This window comes from Herpailurus yagouaroundi, unplaced genomic scaffold (genome assembly GCF_014898765.1).
Source record: "Herpailurus yagouaroundi ecotype Mexico unplaced genomic scaffold, PumYag 221, whole genome shotgun sequence".
NCBI lineage: Eukaryota > Metazoa > Chordata > Mammalia > Carnivora > Felidae > Herpailurus > Herpailurus yagouaroundi.
In genome coordinates this window covers 676349-692448 of record NW_024412452.1, presented here as the reverse complement: position 1 = coordinate 692448, position 16100 = coordinate 676349, and the positions used below count along the sequence as shown (strand labels likewise).

General features: G+C 44.3%; 1 protein-coding gene across 8 annotated transcripts in view; it reads right to left on the bottom strand.

Moving 5' to 3' along the window:
• The window catches only part of TRABD2A (TraB domain containing 2A), an 82459-nt gene that overhangs the window by 34954 nt on the left and 31405 nt on the right, over nucleotides 1–16100 (bottom strand). For 7 of the 8 annotated variants that reach the window (XM_040458362.1, XM_040458363.1, XM_040458366.1 and 4 more), the window contains one exon: nucleotides 9290–9850. In XM_040458362.1, the coding sequence (XP_040314296.1) occupies nucleotides 9290–9850 (561 nt within the window). The remainder of the gene's footprint in view (nucleotides 1–9289; nucleotides 9851–16100) is intronic. The other variant, XM_040458361.1, reaches the window with a different exon arrangement.

Below are 16100 nucleotides of genomic sequence, written 5' to 3'. Positions count from 1 at the left end.
CTCCTAGGGCATTTACAGCAACTACGCTGTAAATGGCACTTCGCCCAGCTATGCATAAGAACATGAAAATATTACAGAACAGAATTGGGAAAAGAATGTAAAAAAGCAAAAGACTGATTTATCTCACAAGCACAAAAGACTGGACATAATGTGAATTTAACATGCTGGTCTTGACACAGAAAGGCTGTATTTAATTTTTAAAGTAATTAGCATACACTCATGTTGTATCCCATTTTGACCACGGTATCTACAAGTTCACTGCCTCGCATTGGCCTCACTGACATGTTCAGCAGTAGCCCACCTATTATCCTATAACCACTCATGAGCCCCTCCAACATGCCAGTCCAAGCACATTCCATTTCGATTATGGAAAATGCAGGAAAGTCACCCATCATTATCATGATTAGTTTCAAAGATGAGACCATCTGCTTTTATTGCGGTTTATGACTAGGCAGCAGGAACTCCCTCAGCAAATCAGACCTGTGAATCTGGCAGGTGTTAGCACTCAGCGGAACTGGGTTAGAAAACCAGAGTCTACAGCCATACCACCCTGAAGACGCCCGATCTCATCTGATCTCAGAAGCTAAGCGGGGTTGGGCTTGCTTAGTACTTAGGGGGAGAAAACAGGAAACTGGGGAGCCCAGGCCAGCCCTGCCTAGTCTCTACAAGACCCCTGGCCCTACACCAAGTTTATTCCAACAGGAAAGTGACCCCAGCAGGGCCTCTGCTTGCTGATGCACCATGGCACTCTTGCCATGGCCTCGGGGCACAGAGACCTGTGGAGAGGCCTACAAAGTACAAAACAAGGTATCCCCAGGCTTTCCTAGGATTGGGCTATCCTAGCCCTGGCGGGTCCACACCCTCCTAAGGAATGTTGACCCTACATCCTCAGGAGGCTTTCTCAGACCAGCAAGCGAAGCGCCTCCCCAGCCCATACCTCTCCTACATCCACCTGGCCCTTAATAGCCTGAGATGGAGACACATGGATGGCGTCTTTCTAGAAATCTGCCCTGCCAGGGGCTGCCTCCATCACTCTGCCCTGCCTGGGACAGAGCCCCATCCTAGAGCCATGGTTTGTTTCTTCTATTAGGTAACTGATCCATCTTTTTTTTTTTTTTTTTTTTTTGAGAGAGAGAGAGAGAGAGAGAGAGAGAGAGAGAGAGAGAGAATCTTGAGCAGGCTCTACACCCAGCACAGAGCCCAACTGGCGGCTCGATCTTACAACTGTGAGATCATGACTTGGGCTGAAATCAAGAGTCAGATGATTAACCAACTGAGCCATCCAGGCACCCTGTAACTGATCCACCTAAAGAGAACTTGCTCCAAAGAAGAAAAATCCCCATCTTCCCAACATCCCAAAACTGTGACTCAAGAAATGCACATTTTCATAAGACTCGAAAAACCACTGGGCCCAAACCATTGTTTAAGGTTTCACTTTTTTGGGGGGGAGGGGCGGGGGGGGAAGAAAGTCTTTTTAGCAAAGCGAGTTGTTAGGGTCCTAGGGGTACAGGGCAAAAACCAGCAGTGACACGTACTACTGAAAGGGACAGCAGAAGTGACCGGTGAAAAGGCAAATATGAAATATGTTAGTGCCATCTATTGGCAAGAGTAAACAGTAACAGAAATGATTCTGTACAACAGCAATTCAGATCATTAGAATGCTTACGCATCATCTGAAGAGCACTCTGGGGTTTACAACAGACTTTTACATCCAACTAACTTCAGTATGTTGGGATACGAAAAGCTCAAAGATGCAGGCTTTACATGTGGAAGCAGAGGGCAAACCCGGACCTACGGGCTTGGCTCATATTAACTCTTGGATTCCATGACTCAGACCCCAAACACAGATGTGGCCAGGTCCCAAGGGACAGACTCCAATGCTGAGAAGACTGGGGCTGTCCCGAATTCCCACCCCAGTCCACAGTGACATCCAGTCCATCACTGGGAAGTGGGCAGAAGAACCCTGTGGTCAGACAGATTTGTTCTGGTCAGTCCCTCAAAGGAAGCAGCACCCTATGCCTACAGCTTGTGCACAGATGCCTGGTGGTGTGTGGCTGTGGAAATAGGATTTAGAAAGATCATTTCTCTAGGGAATTCTTTAAGTCTCTAATGTGAACCCACCTCTGCAGCTGGAAAGGAAGGGAGAGGACTCACAGGTGAGCCCTGCATCGCTAAGCCTCCAGCTGCAAGTTCAATTGCTTTCTGCACATAAGGAATGGCAATGCAGCTGCTAACACCAAGCAGACACAAACTCTGGGTGAACGAGAACAGGCATCGTAACCTGACTCCATACTGAAAAGGGAAGCAGGCATCTGCCCTGAGATGGCAAGAGCAAATCCATGGACAGGAAGGAAGCATCCTTTCCCTTATGCCAAATCCAGATCGCTGAAGGGAACAATTAGCTCTCAGGTAGTAAGGGAGAGGTGAAGGGGGAGAAGTAGGAAAAGTAAAAGGATCTAGAACAGAGAGAGGACTTCGGTCATTTTCCACACAGAAGCTCACTAAGCATCTACTAAGGGCAGGCTATGGTGCTAAGTCCTAGGAAAACAGTGATGAATCCTGCCTCAAGAAGCCGATCGCCGGGGCGCCTGGGTGGTGCAGTCGGTTAAGCGTCCGACTTCAGCCAGGTCACGATCTCGCGGTCCGGGAGTTCGAGCCCCGCATCGGGCTCTGGGCTGTGGCTCAGAGCCTGGAGCCTGTTTCCGATTCTGTGTCTCCCTCTCTCTCTGCCCCTCGCCCGTTCATGCTCTGTCTCTCTCTGTCCCAAAAATAAATAAACGTTGGGAAAAAAAAATTTTTTTAAAAATTAAAAAAAAAAGAAGCTGATCGCCTGTATCATAAAGACCTCAAGCTCTGGGAAGCAACAACCAGATTACATCTTACTCTTTTTACATGGCACCATGCTCAGCAGGAAATCAATGGATGTGTTGACTAAATGAATATAGGAACAGGTGGCTTAAGAGAATAACTCCTAGTAAACTCACACCCTGGTGTTTGAAGTTTAGGGCCAGCTGGACAGGGATAAGTCTATAGATAGAGGAACAAAGAAAGCCATAAGATCAAGACATCACTGAAGGTTGCTAAGAGAACAGATCTTAAAAGTCCTTATCACAAGAAAAAAAGGTTTGTAACTATGTACGATGACAGATGTTAATTAGACTTATTGTGATCGTTTCACAGTGCTTACAAACATTGAATCATTATGTCATACATCTGAAACTAATGTTACATGTCAATTACATCTCAATTTTTTAAAAAATCAGACAAAAAAAAGATCTTAATAAAACTCAAAAACTGCTTCCACTAATAACAAGTGCTTCTGATAAAATTCTAGTAAAACAGAAATCCAAGGACATTTCATTCACTTCAGAAAGACTAATCAACTACCAGCATCATATTTAATGGTGAAATAGTAAAGCCATTCTCCTTCAAGTTAGAGAAAGAAAGAATGCCCTTTTTTATTACTACTACCTAATGCTGTCCTCGGTATCCTAACCAACACATCAAGGCAAGAAAAAGAAATGAGACCAACTACAGAAAGGTGGAGACAAAATAATTATTTATCAATTCTATTTCTGGTCACTATGAAAGCAAGAGGATCAACTACCATTGTTAGAATACACAATTTCAACTCAGTAGTTAAACTGATATAAAACTTAGTAACCAGATAGAAAATATATTGCAAAGAGAGTCTTTACACCAGCAAAATTTTTATTAAACATAATGCATAAACTTATGACTTGGGCAAAATCGAAATCAAGAATTCTACAAAATAAGAAAAGATTAAAATATAATCAGATAAATGGAAAGGATAGCATGTCCACGGATTAGTTGACTTAACATGAGGAAAAATGTCAGTTCTTCCCATATTGATCTGGAAGTTAAAAAATCATAATCGAAATGATTTTAAAAATCATTAAAGAAAGTGACATCATTTTCAAATATTTAAATCCAGTCACTAAGAATGTGTTACTGATACAGAAACAAGCAAACAGATCCATGGAACAAAATAGAAAGTGCAGAAACAGAAGGTACGTGCATATGTGTGTGGGTACGTGTGTACGTATGTGTCTGCATTGATACGCTAAAAACACAGAGCATCACAAGTTAATAGAAAAAAAGCTGACCCCAGGCCAGTTACACTAGAAGGGGCAGCCATAGGCATTTAGAAGCTCCCCAGTGTCAAGTCCTGACTAGGTACGCAGGCAAAGGAACAGCCATGGGACCCATCATAGGCAGCATGGCCTCCAAGTGGATCAGCCTCAGACACACTCATCCAGAATCAGTCTGGATCAACGCTGTCCAACAGAAAGATAGTGTGAACCACATATCTAATTTTAAATTTTCCAGCAGCTGCATTAAAAAAGAAATACTTGGGGCGCCTGGGTGGCGCAGTCGGTTAAGCGTCCGACTTCAGCCAGGTCACGATCTCGCGGTCCGTGAGTTCGAGCCCCGCGTCGGGCTCTGGGCTGATGGCTCAGAGCCTGGAGCCTGTTTCCGATTCTGTGTCTCCCTCTCTCTCTGCCCCTCCCCCGTTCATGCTCTGTCTCTCTCTGTCCCAAAAATAAATAAACGTTGAAAAAAAAAAAATTTTAAAAAAAAGAAATACTTTATATCCAAAGTAGTATCATCTCAGCCTGTAATCAATAGAAAAATTTATTCATTCTTTAGCCATACTTAGTCTTCAGAATCTGTTACATATCTTCCACTCAACTGACATCTCAATTTGGACACTAAATTTTCATCAAAAACACTTGATCTGTAGTTCATTTTCATAAAATTTATAGTCAAGAAAGGAGATCCACATGCCCAAGTTGTTCCAAACACAATTATTAGAACAATAATTGAATCAATTATCAGTTTTTAAACTTTAATTCACTTCCTCAGTCACAGACATATTTCAAGTGCTCAAAAGTGAGCCTCATGTGGCCAGTTGTTAATGAGTTAGACAATGGAAGTCCAGAATCCTCCACTGTGACTCCAAACCCCAGAGTCTCACACTGACCACCACACCTGTTGGAGACTCAAAGTCACCATGACCTTCCACATTTCCGGAATCAAAACCAAATTCCTCCATCTGTTAGCTATGTAATCATGGGCAAGTCTCTTAATCCCACTAAGCTTCAGTTTTCTCATCTATAAAACAAGGATGACACTACCCATCCTGTAAAGTTCTGAAGATTAAATGCAATATTACCAATGAGGCCTGGCTCACAGAAGGCATTGCATGTTGGTTCTCTCCCTCTATATCTGTATAGTATTTATGATTTTCCAATTTACTGTTTTATTTGCTTCTGACAACGGGATGAGAGGGCAAATATTATTATCCCCATTTAAAGATGAGAAAACAAAGTTCAGAGAAGTTAAGGGGCAGCATAAAGTCACATGCTGGTGATGGTGCAGGAATTCTCACCCCAGCACATCTGGCTCTGGGTTCACTGCTTCTCCCACAGAACAGCGCTCCAGCCTCAGCCATGCCTCCATCTCCAGCTGCCTCTACCCTACAATCCAAGAGGAGGGTGGGAGCTCTGAAGCCGAGGCCCACAGGGCTCCTCCCAAGCCTCAAGGAAGACCCGCTCTCCTCTGCATCTTCCTGGCAGCTGGTTGGAGAGGTAGCTCAGGAGGCTGCAGGCCTGGCCATCTCCCCCTCTCACCTTGTAGTCAGGCACCAACGTCCTTCTTCAGAGCTACAGAGAACAAGGAGGAAGGAACCAACCACTCCTCAAATGGGGCAGAAGAAATGGAACAAGGGAATGAGTTAGGCTCGTCTTCTATCAAATTGAATGCAGATGATCTTACTGTTCTCTGGACTTACTGAGAAGGGAGACTCCAGCAGGCTCCACCCCAAAGCCTCTGCTGGAAATCTTCAATTTCACACAGAAGCGAGAATGAACAATGGACAACTAACTACACACAGCAACCAACATGGTGAATCACAAGGGTATTGCTAAGCGAAAGAAGCCAAGCCCTCTAAAGGAAGCATACTGCATAATTCCATGTATGTGAAATTCTGAAACAGTCAAACTAATTTATGCTCAAGGACTTTCAGAACAATGGTTCTGGGACTGGTTGGGGGTGTGTGGGGGAGGAGTAGACATCAGGGTCAAGGGGCTTCAGGGGAGCCAGTGCTGCTATTTCCCGCCCTGGCCCTGAGTGCTGGACACATGACTGTGTTTGTGAAAATCCAGCATGTGCACTTTTCTGTATAGTTATGCTGCAGGAAAAACTTGATACTAACTTTCTGGGGTGATGGAAATGTTCAATAAATCGATCTGAGTAGTGGATATAGGTATATGTCAAGTGTCATTGATCTGTTCACTAAGGTTGTATTTTACTGTTTATAAATGAAACACAGGAAGTTACACACCCCCCAACCAAAAAAGAAAAAGTTTTAGGAATGTCATAATTTTTCCTCCTAAATTTAAACAACTTTAACCTCACTAGCTTAACCTTAAGTTCTTATAAAAAAATTAGTTTATAAATACTAAATACGTACGTGAACGTTAAGAAGGTGTTATGAAATCAAAATGACTCTAGTACATAACTACAGGCCCTAAAATATCTCTCAAATGTATTATCTTAAGAGATGGTGCTACACACCTTCCCTCAAAGATACCTTTGAGAGTATCTTGAGATATATTATCTGCCAAGCAGATATATATTTACTGCCAAGCCTTTTCCCCTCCCAGTTTGAAGTTTGAAAGAGGGCTTAAGCCCAAGCAAAAATGGTCATAGATTCCAAACTTGTATGGTCAAAATCAATAAGACTTTAGATCAAAGCACTATCCTTCTACAAAACATTGTATTAAGTTCAGACATTGGGCGCCTAGATGGCTTGGTTGGTTAAGCATCCGAATTTTGATATCGGCTCAGGTCATGATCTCATGGTTGGTGAGGTTGACCCCTTGTCTGGCTCTCCACTGACATCATGGAACCTGCTTGGGATTCTCTCTCTCTTTCTTTCTCTCTCTGTCTCTCTCTCTCTCCCTCACAGTTCTTTGCCCCTCCTCTGCTCACACTCTCCCTCTCTCAAAATAAATAATAGGGCTCCTGGGTGGCTCAGTCAGTTAAGCATCTGACTTCGGCTCAGGTCATGATCTCGCGGTTTGGGAGTTCCAGCCCCACATCAGGCTCTGTGCTGACAGCTCAGAGCCTGGAGCCTGCTTCGGATTCTGTGTCTCCTCTCTCTGCCTCTCCCCTACTTGTGCTCTGTCTCTCTCTATCAAAAATAAATAAATGTAAAAAAAATTAAAATAAATAAACTTTTTAAAAGTTGTTTATTTATTTTGAGGGGAGAGAAAGCATGAGAAGGGGAGTGGCAGAGAGAGAGGAGACAGTGAGAATCCCAAGCAGGCTTCACACTGTCAGCATGGAGCCCAATGTGGGGCTCGAACTCACCAGCCAGGAGATCATGACCTGAGCTGAATTCTGATGCTTAACCAACGGAGCCACCCAGGCACCCCCAAAATAAATAAATAAACTTTTAAAATAATAATAAATGCAATCATTGAAAAAGTTAGAATATCAGCTTCTTAGGTTTCCAAAATAATGTGAGAAAACTCCCCCAGGAGATAGATGCAGACAATTACTGGTCCCTTATCTTGTCTATAAATCTCAGTGTGCCAAACAAATACTATATTTTAGTACCTGAGTATTTTTTAATATATACTCTTAGCAAGGTAAGTTAAATCCCTACAAATGTTATTATCAATTCAGGAACACTATTTTTAGGCTGTTGAATGTCCTTAAGTTCTTTAAGTAACAACCCAAGTTCAGCATTTCAAGATCTGCTAAGACCTAGATCTGCTAAGTCCTTTTATTCTGAGGACCAACATCCCAAGGCCAACCACTGAGAATACCTGCAAAACAAGAATACTTATTTCAATATGGTCAATAATATTGTAACAACTTTGTATGGTCACATGGTAACCATACTTATTGGGGTGAACATTTAGTAATATATATAATTGTCGAATCACTATGTTGTATACCTGAAACTAATGTAATACTATATGTCAACTATACTTCAATTAAAAATGTTTTAAAGTAAAAAATACTTATTTCATATTGCAAAATTCTCATTTGTCCCCAGAAGTATCTAATCTGCTATAAAACATCAACAACAAATTTCACCAAAACGATTAAACAATGGCACTTTAATAAAGTGCTACTTGTCTTATGAGAAATGAAGAACTTCTTGAATATGAACCTAAATTCCAATGTCCTGAGGGAGGGGCTATAAATGACAGAAAACAGGAATATAACTCTGCCTTACAAAAGGAATACCCTGGGGGGAGGGTACTGAACAGGGACAGCAATGATCTCAAAGGGACCAATGTGACCCAAAACAGCCATGCCCAGTATTATTTTCAAACCAGGCCATACCCTGTGATAGTCAGTCTGACATTCACATTGTCCACATACTCTCAATGCGGCTTCTTTTTAAAAAACAAATAAATAAGGATGGATTTTTTAGGGGCACTTGGGTGGCTCGAGCCCCGCATCAGACTCTGCACTGACAGTACAGAGCCTGCTTGGGATTCTCTCTCTCTCTCTCTCTCTCTCTCTCTCTGTCCCTTTCTCTCCTCTCTCTCTCTCTCTCTCTCACACACACACACACACACACTAAAAATAAACTTTAAAAAAATAGATTTTTTTTAAGTTTATTTATTTTGAGAGGGGGGAGGGGCAGAGAGAGAGGGAGAGAGACAATCCCAAGTAGGCTCCACACTGTGAGTGCAGAGCCCCATACAGGACTCGAACTCACAGATCACAAGATCATGGCCTGAGCTGAAATTAAGAGTCGGGTGCTTACCTGACTGAGCCACCCAGGTGCCCCTCAAGGCAGCTTCTTTTTTTTTTTTTTTTTTTTTTTTTAATAATTTATTGTCAAATTGGCTAGCATACAGTGTATACGGTGTGCTCTTGGTTTTGGGGGTAGATTCCCGTGATTCGTTGCTTACATACAACACCCAGGGCTCATCCCAACACGGGCCCTCCTCAATGCCCATCAAAGCAGTTTCTTAATGAATGACCTGAATTAAAACAAGTGACAAAGGTATGTCAATACTTTTTGGGATGACAAGAAAAAAAAAACCCTCTTCTCTCTCAGTAACACACAAACAAACGATATAACTGACTCTATGGCTTATTTTTTAATACTCTGAATAACATTCTTGAGCAAAGACAAGTTTCAGATCAACTGTCCTTCTGAACCATCTCCTATATTATAAGTCAGTGAACTCACACACAATCAAATGCCAAGTCCTTCTTGCAAAGAGAGTCTTACCTGTGAAAAGTTCAGCCCATTCAGTGGATGGCACTGCTCTTCCACCTTTTCCACAGCCCCAGTCTGTTTCCTCAGCCGCTCAGCCTCCTGGGCAAGGTACAGGTCTAAGACAGGCACCCCACGGGACTTAATGTCCACTTCGGTCAGGGAGTTGACCATGAGCATCACCCAGACGGGCCTCTTCCGCTCCCAGTTCCCCGCGATGGCGTTGAAGAGGTAGTCCGCATAGAGCCCCTTGCCACGCTGGTCTGGGGTCATCCACGAGGGCATCATGAGCTTGACGTACTCTAGGTGGCGCTTGAGGCGGCAGTAGATGTCCCTGGGGAGCACGTCCTGGAGGTTCTCGCCCTGCGGCAGCATCTGACAGCTGGTGAGGGCCGAGATAGTGTAGGGGTCCGTGAGGTCCAGCTCAAAGTACACAATGCTGCTCTGCTGAAAAGCCTCCTTGGAGTTGTCCGGGATAAAGTCCCAAACCCGGGTGTATGGAACGTGGATCGTGCCAAAGAAGTAAGATGGCGGATCTCGCTTTATGGTCCACAAGAAGGAATTCAATTCACTCTGCTGAAGGGAAAAGAAAGGCCATTAAGTCATGATATGTAGAGTCAGAAAGCTGAGAGGAGAAAACGAACGGGAGAGACAAGTCACACTGCGAGAGGAAAATGATCAAAGTATGATTTAGACTTTGGAGTCCAGGTAGATTCACCTGCCAGCAGCAGGAATCCTCGATGCAGCCTTTTCCCTTTGTCCCCCCAGAGTGTTGATTAAAGTCGAAAAAGCAATAGCAGTCTTTACGTTTGCCCTAGCAATGAACGGGGCAGGAGATAAGGCGGGGACTCTCAAGGGATTCTGAGGACACAGCTGGTACCGATGAGGGGACACCTGAGGAGACACTGTTGCCTCCCCGGCAGGCAGACTGATTGTGTCTGCTTCTTCAGATCTCAAATCCAACATTCCCAAAAGCAGTGGCTCTCCACGGCTGCCCATTCTCTCCCAGTGGTTTTCCAGGCTGAGCAGTGGTACACATCCACCCGAGGCCAAGCCATCGTGCCCTTTGCCCCTGAGTAGCTCAGTTTCAACAGCAGGCATTTAGGAAGTGTCTGTTTAGTAAGAGACCCTGGACAAAGAAGGGCACAGGGCAGCCCTCGAGGACTTCAAGTCGTAAGGTCAGATATGAAGTGAACCATGAACCAAGCAACCCAGAAATGTGAAAATCCGGGTTTATAGAAAAGAAATGGAATACATTCCCTTTACAAAAGGCTTTAATTTCAGCAGTCTTTTAAGTACGATGTTCTCCTGTACTGTGGAGTTTCAGCTCACAATCAGTTTTTGTTATTGTCACCGTTATGTTCTACAAAGTCATCACAAACACTGAAGTACCAAACAATGAAGCACTGCTCCTAGGAGAAATCCAAGGGTTAGGTTCCTACAAGCCTCTGGTCACAAAATGTTCATCGACAGATAAATGCATAACCTTGTTTTATATGTGCTCTGTTGAAAAGCACCTTATTTAATACATGTTGCTGATTCACTGACATTGAACTCACAGCCAACAGCATGACAACTCATGCCTGAACGAAGCTCATCTAACACATACATTTTCTCCCTGAGGCACGTCACAGCCTCCTTGTGCTTAGGAACACTCGATACTATCTATGCCTGGTTATTTTAAACAGAGAGATCGTTGGGGCGCCTGGGTGGCGCAGTCGGTTAAGCGTCCGACTTCAGCCAGGTCACGATCTCGTGGTCCGTGAGTTCGAGCCCCGCATCGGGCTCTGGGCTGATGGCTCAGAGCCTGGAGCCTGTTTCCGATTCTGTGTCTCCCTCTCTCTCTCTCTGCCCCTCCCCCGTTCATGCTCTGTCTCTCTCTGTCCCAAAAATAAATAAACGTTGAAAAAAAAATTTTTTTTTAAATAAACAGAGAGATCGCCACAAAAATGCAAAAAAAAAAAAAAATGTAGCATTAAGTAGATCACCAAAAGGACACTTACTCACTCGTTACTTGTTTGAGAGCTGAAACAGAGCACTGTACCAATTTATTCCACCTCAGCTGGCAGTGTGTGCATCAGGCACATGTCTGCCCATGAAAGTGCCACAGGCATTGGGGTTATTGATCAATTTTAGAAAGTAGCCTAATTCACAAATGTGAAATCTGCAAACAATGAGGATCAGGTGTGTTTGCATTTGTATGTTCATTGTTGAAGCTACAGCAACTTGTCTTCAAATGATATGTTACACAGAATCTCAAAAACTAAGACAGATGAGAGCTGGTTGATGCAGGGGCCCCATTCCCCGTTCTCACAGTCTTCAACCTCTTCTCCTCCCATTCCCCTGCCACCTTCTGACCACCCAGAAGGCAGAGGTGGACAGGTAAACACAAGGCCTGGGGGTGAGATAATGGGCAGGGGGCAGGGAAGATCAGTAGCAAATGAGCTCACAGCTCTGGATAAAGGCGACTGGCTATAAGCAGCCTGAGCCACATGGGAATAGGCCCGGTGCTCCAGAATGGGCTTTTCAAAAGCAACTAGAAATCCCGAGTTTAAATAAAATATTCCAATTGGAAAATGGAACCTCCATTTTCTTATACACCATGCAAGCCAAACAGAACATATCTCACTAGTCCCCAGCCTGTGACCTTGTTTTTTGTTAAGTATTTAAATTGCGGGGTGCCTGGGTGGCTCAGTCAGTTAGGCATCCAACTTTGGCTCTAGTCACAATCTCATGGTTCATGAGTTCAGGCCCCCCATTGAGCTCTCTGCTGTCAGTGAGGGGCCCACTTTGGATCCTCTGTCTTCCTCTCTCTGCCCCTCCCCTGCTGTGCTCTCTCTATCTCTCAAAAATAAATAAACATTAAAAAGAATTTTTTTAAGTATTTAAGTTACAGTTCTACTCCCACACCCACCTTTTTAAAAACACACAAATGGGTGAAAGAAGCCTAAATTCTGCTTCTATTTCAGCTACCCCACCGAGATTTTTAAAAGCCACTTCATTTCTCTGTACCTCAATTTCTTCATCTTTAGGAGTTAGATAACAGTACTTGTCATAGGTTATGGGAATAAACAAACTAGGCAGGTAATTGTTAAGTGAATGAAGAAATGAGAGAAAGAATGTATTTCTAATACCTATTAATGATTGAATTAATATTAGGAGAGGAATCGTGTCCAGGGTCTCCAGCCAACCCTCAGGCATCTGCTTATGGAGTAACGAATGTCCCAGGGTTATTTAAGCAAATCAAAAAGCCAAATGGAAACTCTACATCTAAAACAATGGCTGCCAAAACTAATTAAGCAGTCCAGTGTCTCACTGTTAGAATCACATCAAGCCGGTAGAAAAACACTGGTTAACTAGATGCTAATCAAAAGCCAAGACTGACAGTTATGGCTTTGGTTCATTTAAAACGGGTAACAAAGGGCACCTGGGTGGCTCAGTTGGCTGAACATCCAACTCTTGATTTCAGCTCAGGTCACGATCCCAGGGTTGTAGGATCAAGCCCCAAGTCGAGCCCTGTATTGAGCCCCACATTGGGCTATGAGCTGAACGTGAAACCTGCTTCTCCCTCTCTCTCTCCCTCTGCCCCTCTCCCTGGCTTGTGCTCGCTCTCTCTCTCTCTCTCTCTCTCTCAAATAAAAAAAAAAATTGATAACAAAATAATTACCTATAAATGTAACTGCTTTGGTAGAGGCAGCCTTCCAGGTAGAGGTTTAGTTTGGAGTTTGGTTTATTTGTTCACTTTATTGGGAAGAAACGATAACCGAAGGGCCCTGAATGGTGATATGTCTGGGCACCACAAACCTATACAATGGATCTGCTCACACAAGTTACAGCGCCTCCCAAAGGACGTATACCCACTTTCCAACCAGGAGACACAATCAAGAGCTAAAATGTTATTATTAAAACCATGGACACCTAACTCATTTTCATCTGCTAGGAGCTTTTGATATTAAATAAATATATTCCCAGGAAAATCCAGTCCATACTGCAAGATCACGGCTGAGTGGAAGGCAGAGTGGAAGGCGTGGTTTCATTTTGGTTTGGTTTTGCTTTGTTTTTACCCACTGCCTTTAGTCTCCCTAAAGTCTCATCCTACCTCAAAATACCTACACTTCTCTTTAAACAAAATCTATTCAACTATATGTATCCATTTTTTTTTAGTTATTTATTTATTTATTTATTTATTTATTTATTTATTTATTGCTGCCTTTTCAATTAGTACTAGTCTAGAAATAGAGTTGCTGTATGATCTTTTTGCTGAAAACAGCTCATATTTAAAAAACAAACAGGGGTGTCTGGGTGGCTCAGTCGGTTAAGCGGCTGACTTTGGCTCAGGTCGTGATCTCGCGGTCCGTGAGTTCGAGCCCTGCGTCGGGCTCTGTGCTAACAGCTCAGAGCCTGGAGCCTGCTTCCAATTCTGTGCTTCCCTCTCTCTCTGCCCCTCCCATGCTCATGCTCTGTCTCTTTCTGTCTCTCAATAATAAATGTCAAAAAATTTTTTAATAAATAAATAAACATTAAAAAAAATTAAAAGCAAACAAACAAGACTCAGGTGCTGGCATCCAGCCATGTAATAACAGTAAGGACACTAAGAACAGCAGCTGTTATCACATATTCACTGTGCGCCAGAGATGATCTAAGCATTGCATATGAATGCTCCTACGACATGCGTTCAACGTGCACACGTTCCACAATTCTTTAGGCTGTGCTTATACATGCCAGCCACTGTTGTAGGCATGAGGCACTGGGGCATTCTAGGGCACTAGAAATACAACGGTGAGTGAAAAACAGGTACCCACCTCGGGCATGTCCATGATATCTGTTGTGGAGAACATGAGCAGGGAGTACTGGCGGAGGAGATATTCAGTCTTAAATACGGTGATCAGAAAATCACTGGATGGGGGCACCTGGGTGGCTCAGTCAGTTACGCCTCCAATGCTTGCTTTCAGCTCAGGTCACGGTCTCATGGTTTCGTGAGTTCGAGCCCCACATCGGGCTCTGTGCTAACAGCATGGAGCCTGCTTGGGATTCTCTCTCTCCCTCTTTCTCTGCCCCTCTCTCGCTCATGTGCATGCTTCCTCTCTCTCTCTCTCTCTCTCTCTCTCTCTCTCAATAAATAAATAAACAAAATCACTGAACATCTGGTAGGAGATTTATCTTGCTGTGAAAGAGGTAAGAGTGCAAATCAGGGGGATATCTATCTGAGAGAAGAGCCTTCCCTCCAAGAGGAGGGAACAGCAGTGCAAAGGCCCTGAAGCAGAAAGGTGTTAGCGAGGACATCATCAGAACTGCAGCAGGATGAAGGAAAAGGAAAGCAGGAGGAGAGGTCAGAGTGGTGAGCAAGGCCAGGCCACACCAGAGCTAGGGCAGGTGTTTGTGAGAGGGGCAGTGTGAGCTGATCCTGAACAGGGTCACCCTGGCGACCGTGACGAACAGACTAGAGAGGGATGAGGGCAAATGAAAGAAAGTCAGTCAGGAAGTTACCAAAACAATCCAAGCATGAGAACACAGTGGTTGTGACAGAACTGAGATGTGATCATGTTCTGGATATAGTCTGGAAGCTAGAGCTAATGGGACTTGCTGATGAGTTGGTTAATGCAAAGGACAAAGTTGCCATCAACCAAGATAGAGGAGAGAGCAGATGAAATGGGATCAGAGGGGAAGGTTGGAAGTCTGGCTTGGGCTCTGCTGAGTCGAGATGTGAAGCAGACAACCAAGCGGGGAGGTCGAGCTGGTAGACGGATGCATGAATCCGGACTTTGGGAGAGGCCTGCGCCAGAGGTTAAAAACAAGGTACTGTCACCATTTAGATGTGTTATTTAAAGCCAGGGGACTGAATGAGATCTCCAAGGAGCCTAGTGTAATTTAGGAGGGAAAAGGTCTAGAAATAATCTAACCTTGCGAAGTCAAGGGAAAGAAGAGCAGCCAGCAAAAGAGAATGAGAGATGCGGTCATCGAGGTCGCTGGCAAATCAAGAGTAGGAAGCCAACCAAAGACAGTGCTTCAAGGACGACAATGTAAGCAAGGGGTTCAGTGTGGCTGATGAGCCAAATGAGTCAAGGCTTTGAGAACTGGTCTCTGGATGGAACAACACTGAAGACACTGGGGCCGAAGCAAGAACAATTTAGTGGCACGGTGGGGACGAAAGCCTGCCCATTCAGGAGCAAATGGGAAGAAAGGCACTAAGAAGATAGGCAACTAATTAAGATGCTAGCCGTTGCCACGTGCAGAAACCAAGCCCTTGAGAGGTTTGTGATGATACCCAAGGTCCCGCAGTGGCTAAGTGGATTTGAAGCCAGGCAGACTGGGTCCTGAGCCCTGGGTCTGAAACATCACATTATGTGACCTTAACATGCAATACGCTTTACTTGGTCTCCTAGTTTCTTTCTCCATGAATACCCTAGTAGGTGCACAGCTGCACAGGAGTGCTCCCTGACTCGGAATCTACAGAGGCTCTGTCCAGCTCCCCTTCCCTAGCCTCAGGACCTGCCCAAATAGATCCACACCAACGTTTTTAAATCCTCAGACTGCCACCTTTCCCCATCCTGTCTTTTCAAAGTAACACATGGGCGGGGGGGGGGGGGGGGGCCGGGCCGGGACTTTTCCACTTTTTCAAGCCAGGGGTTTTAAAGTGTTCTGAAGGAAACGCTCCTCGTCTTGTAGAGCTCCCTCAACAAATAGAGTTCTGTTCTGACCAAGTAGGCACTGTCTCTCCCATTCTGCACCAGCAACCATCCCGACGACCACTGACAGTGCCCTACCAGGCAGGCCTTGGGTAGAACACAAGCTCAAAGAAAAGACTTCAGGGCTTACGGCCAAGGAG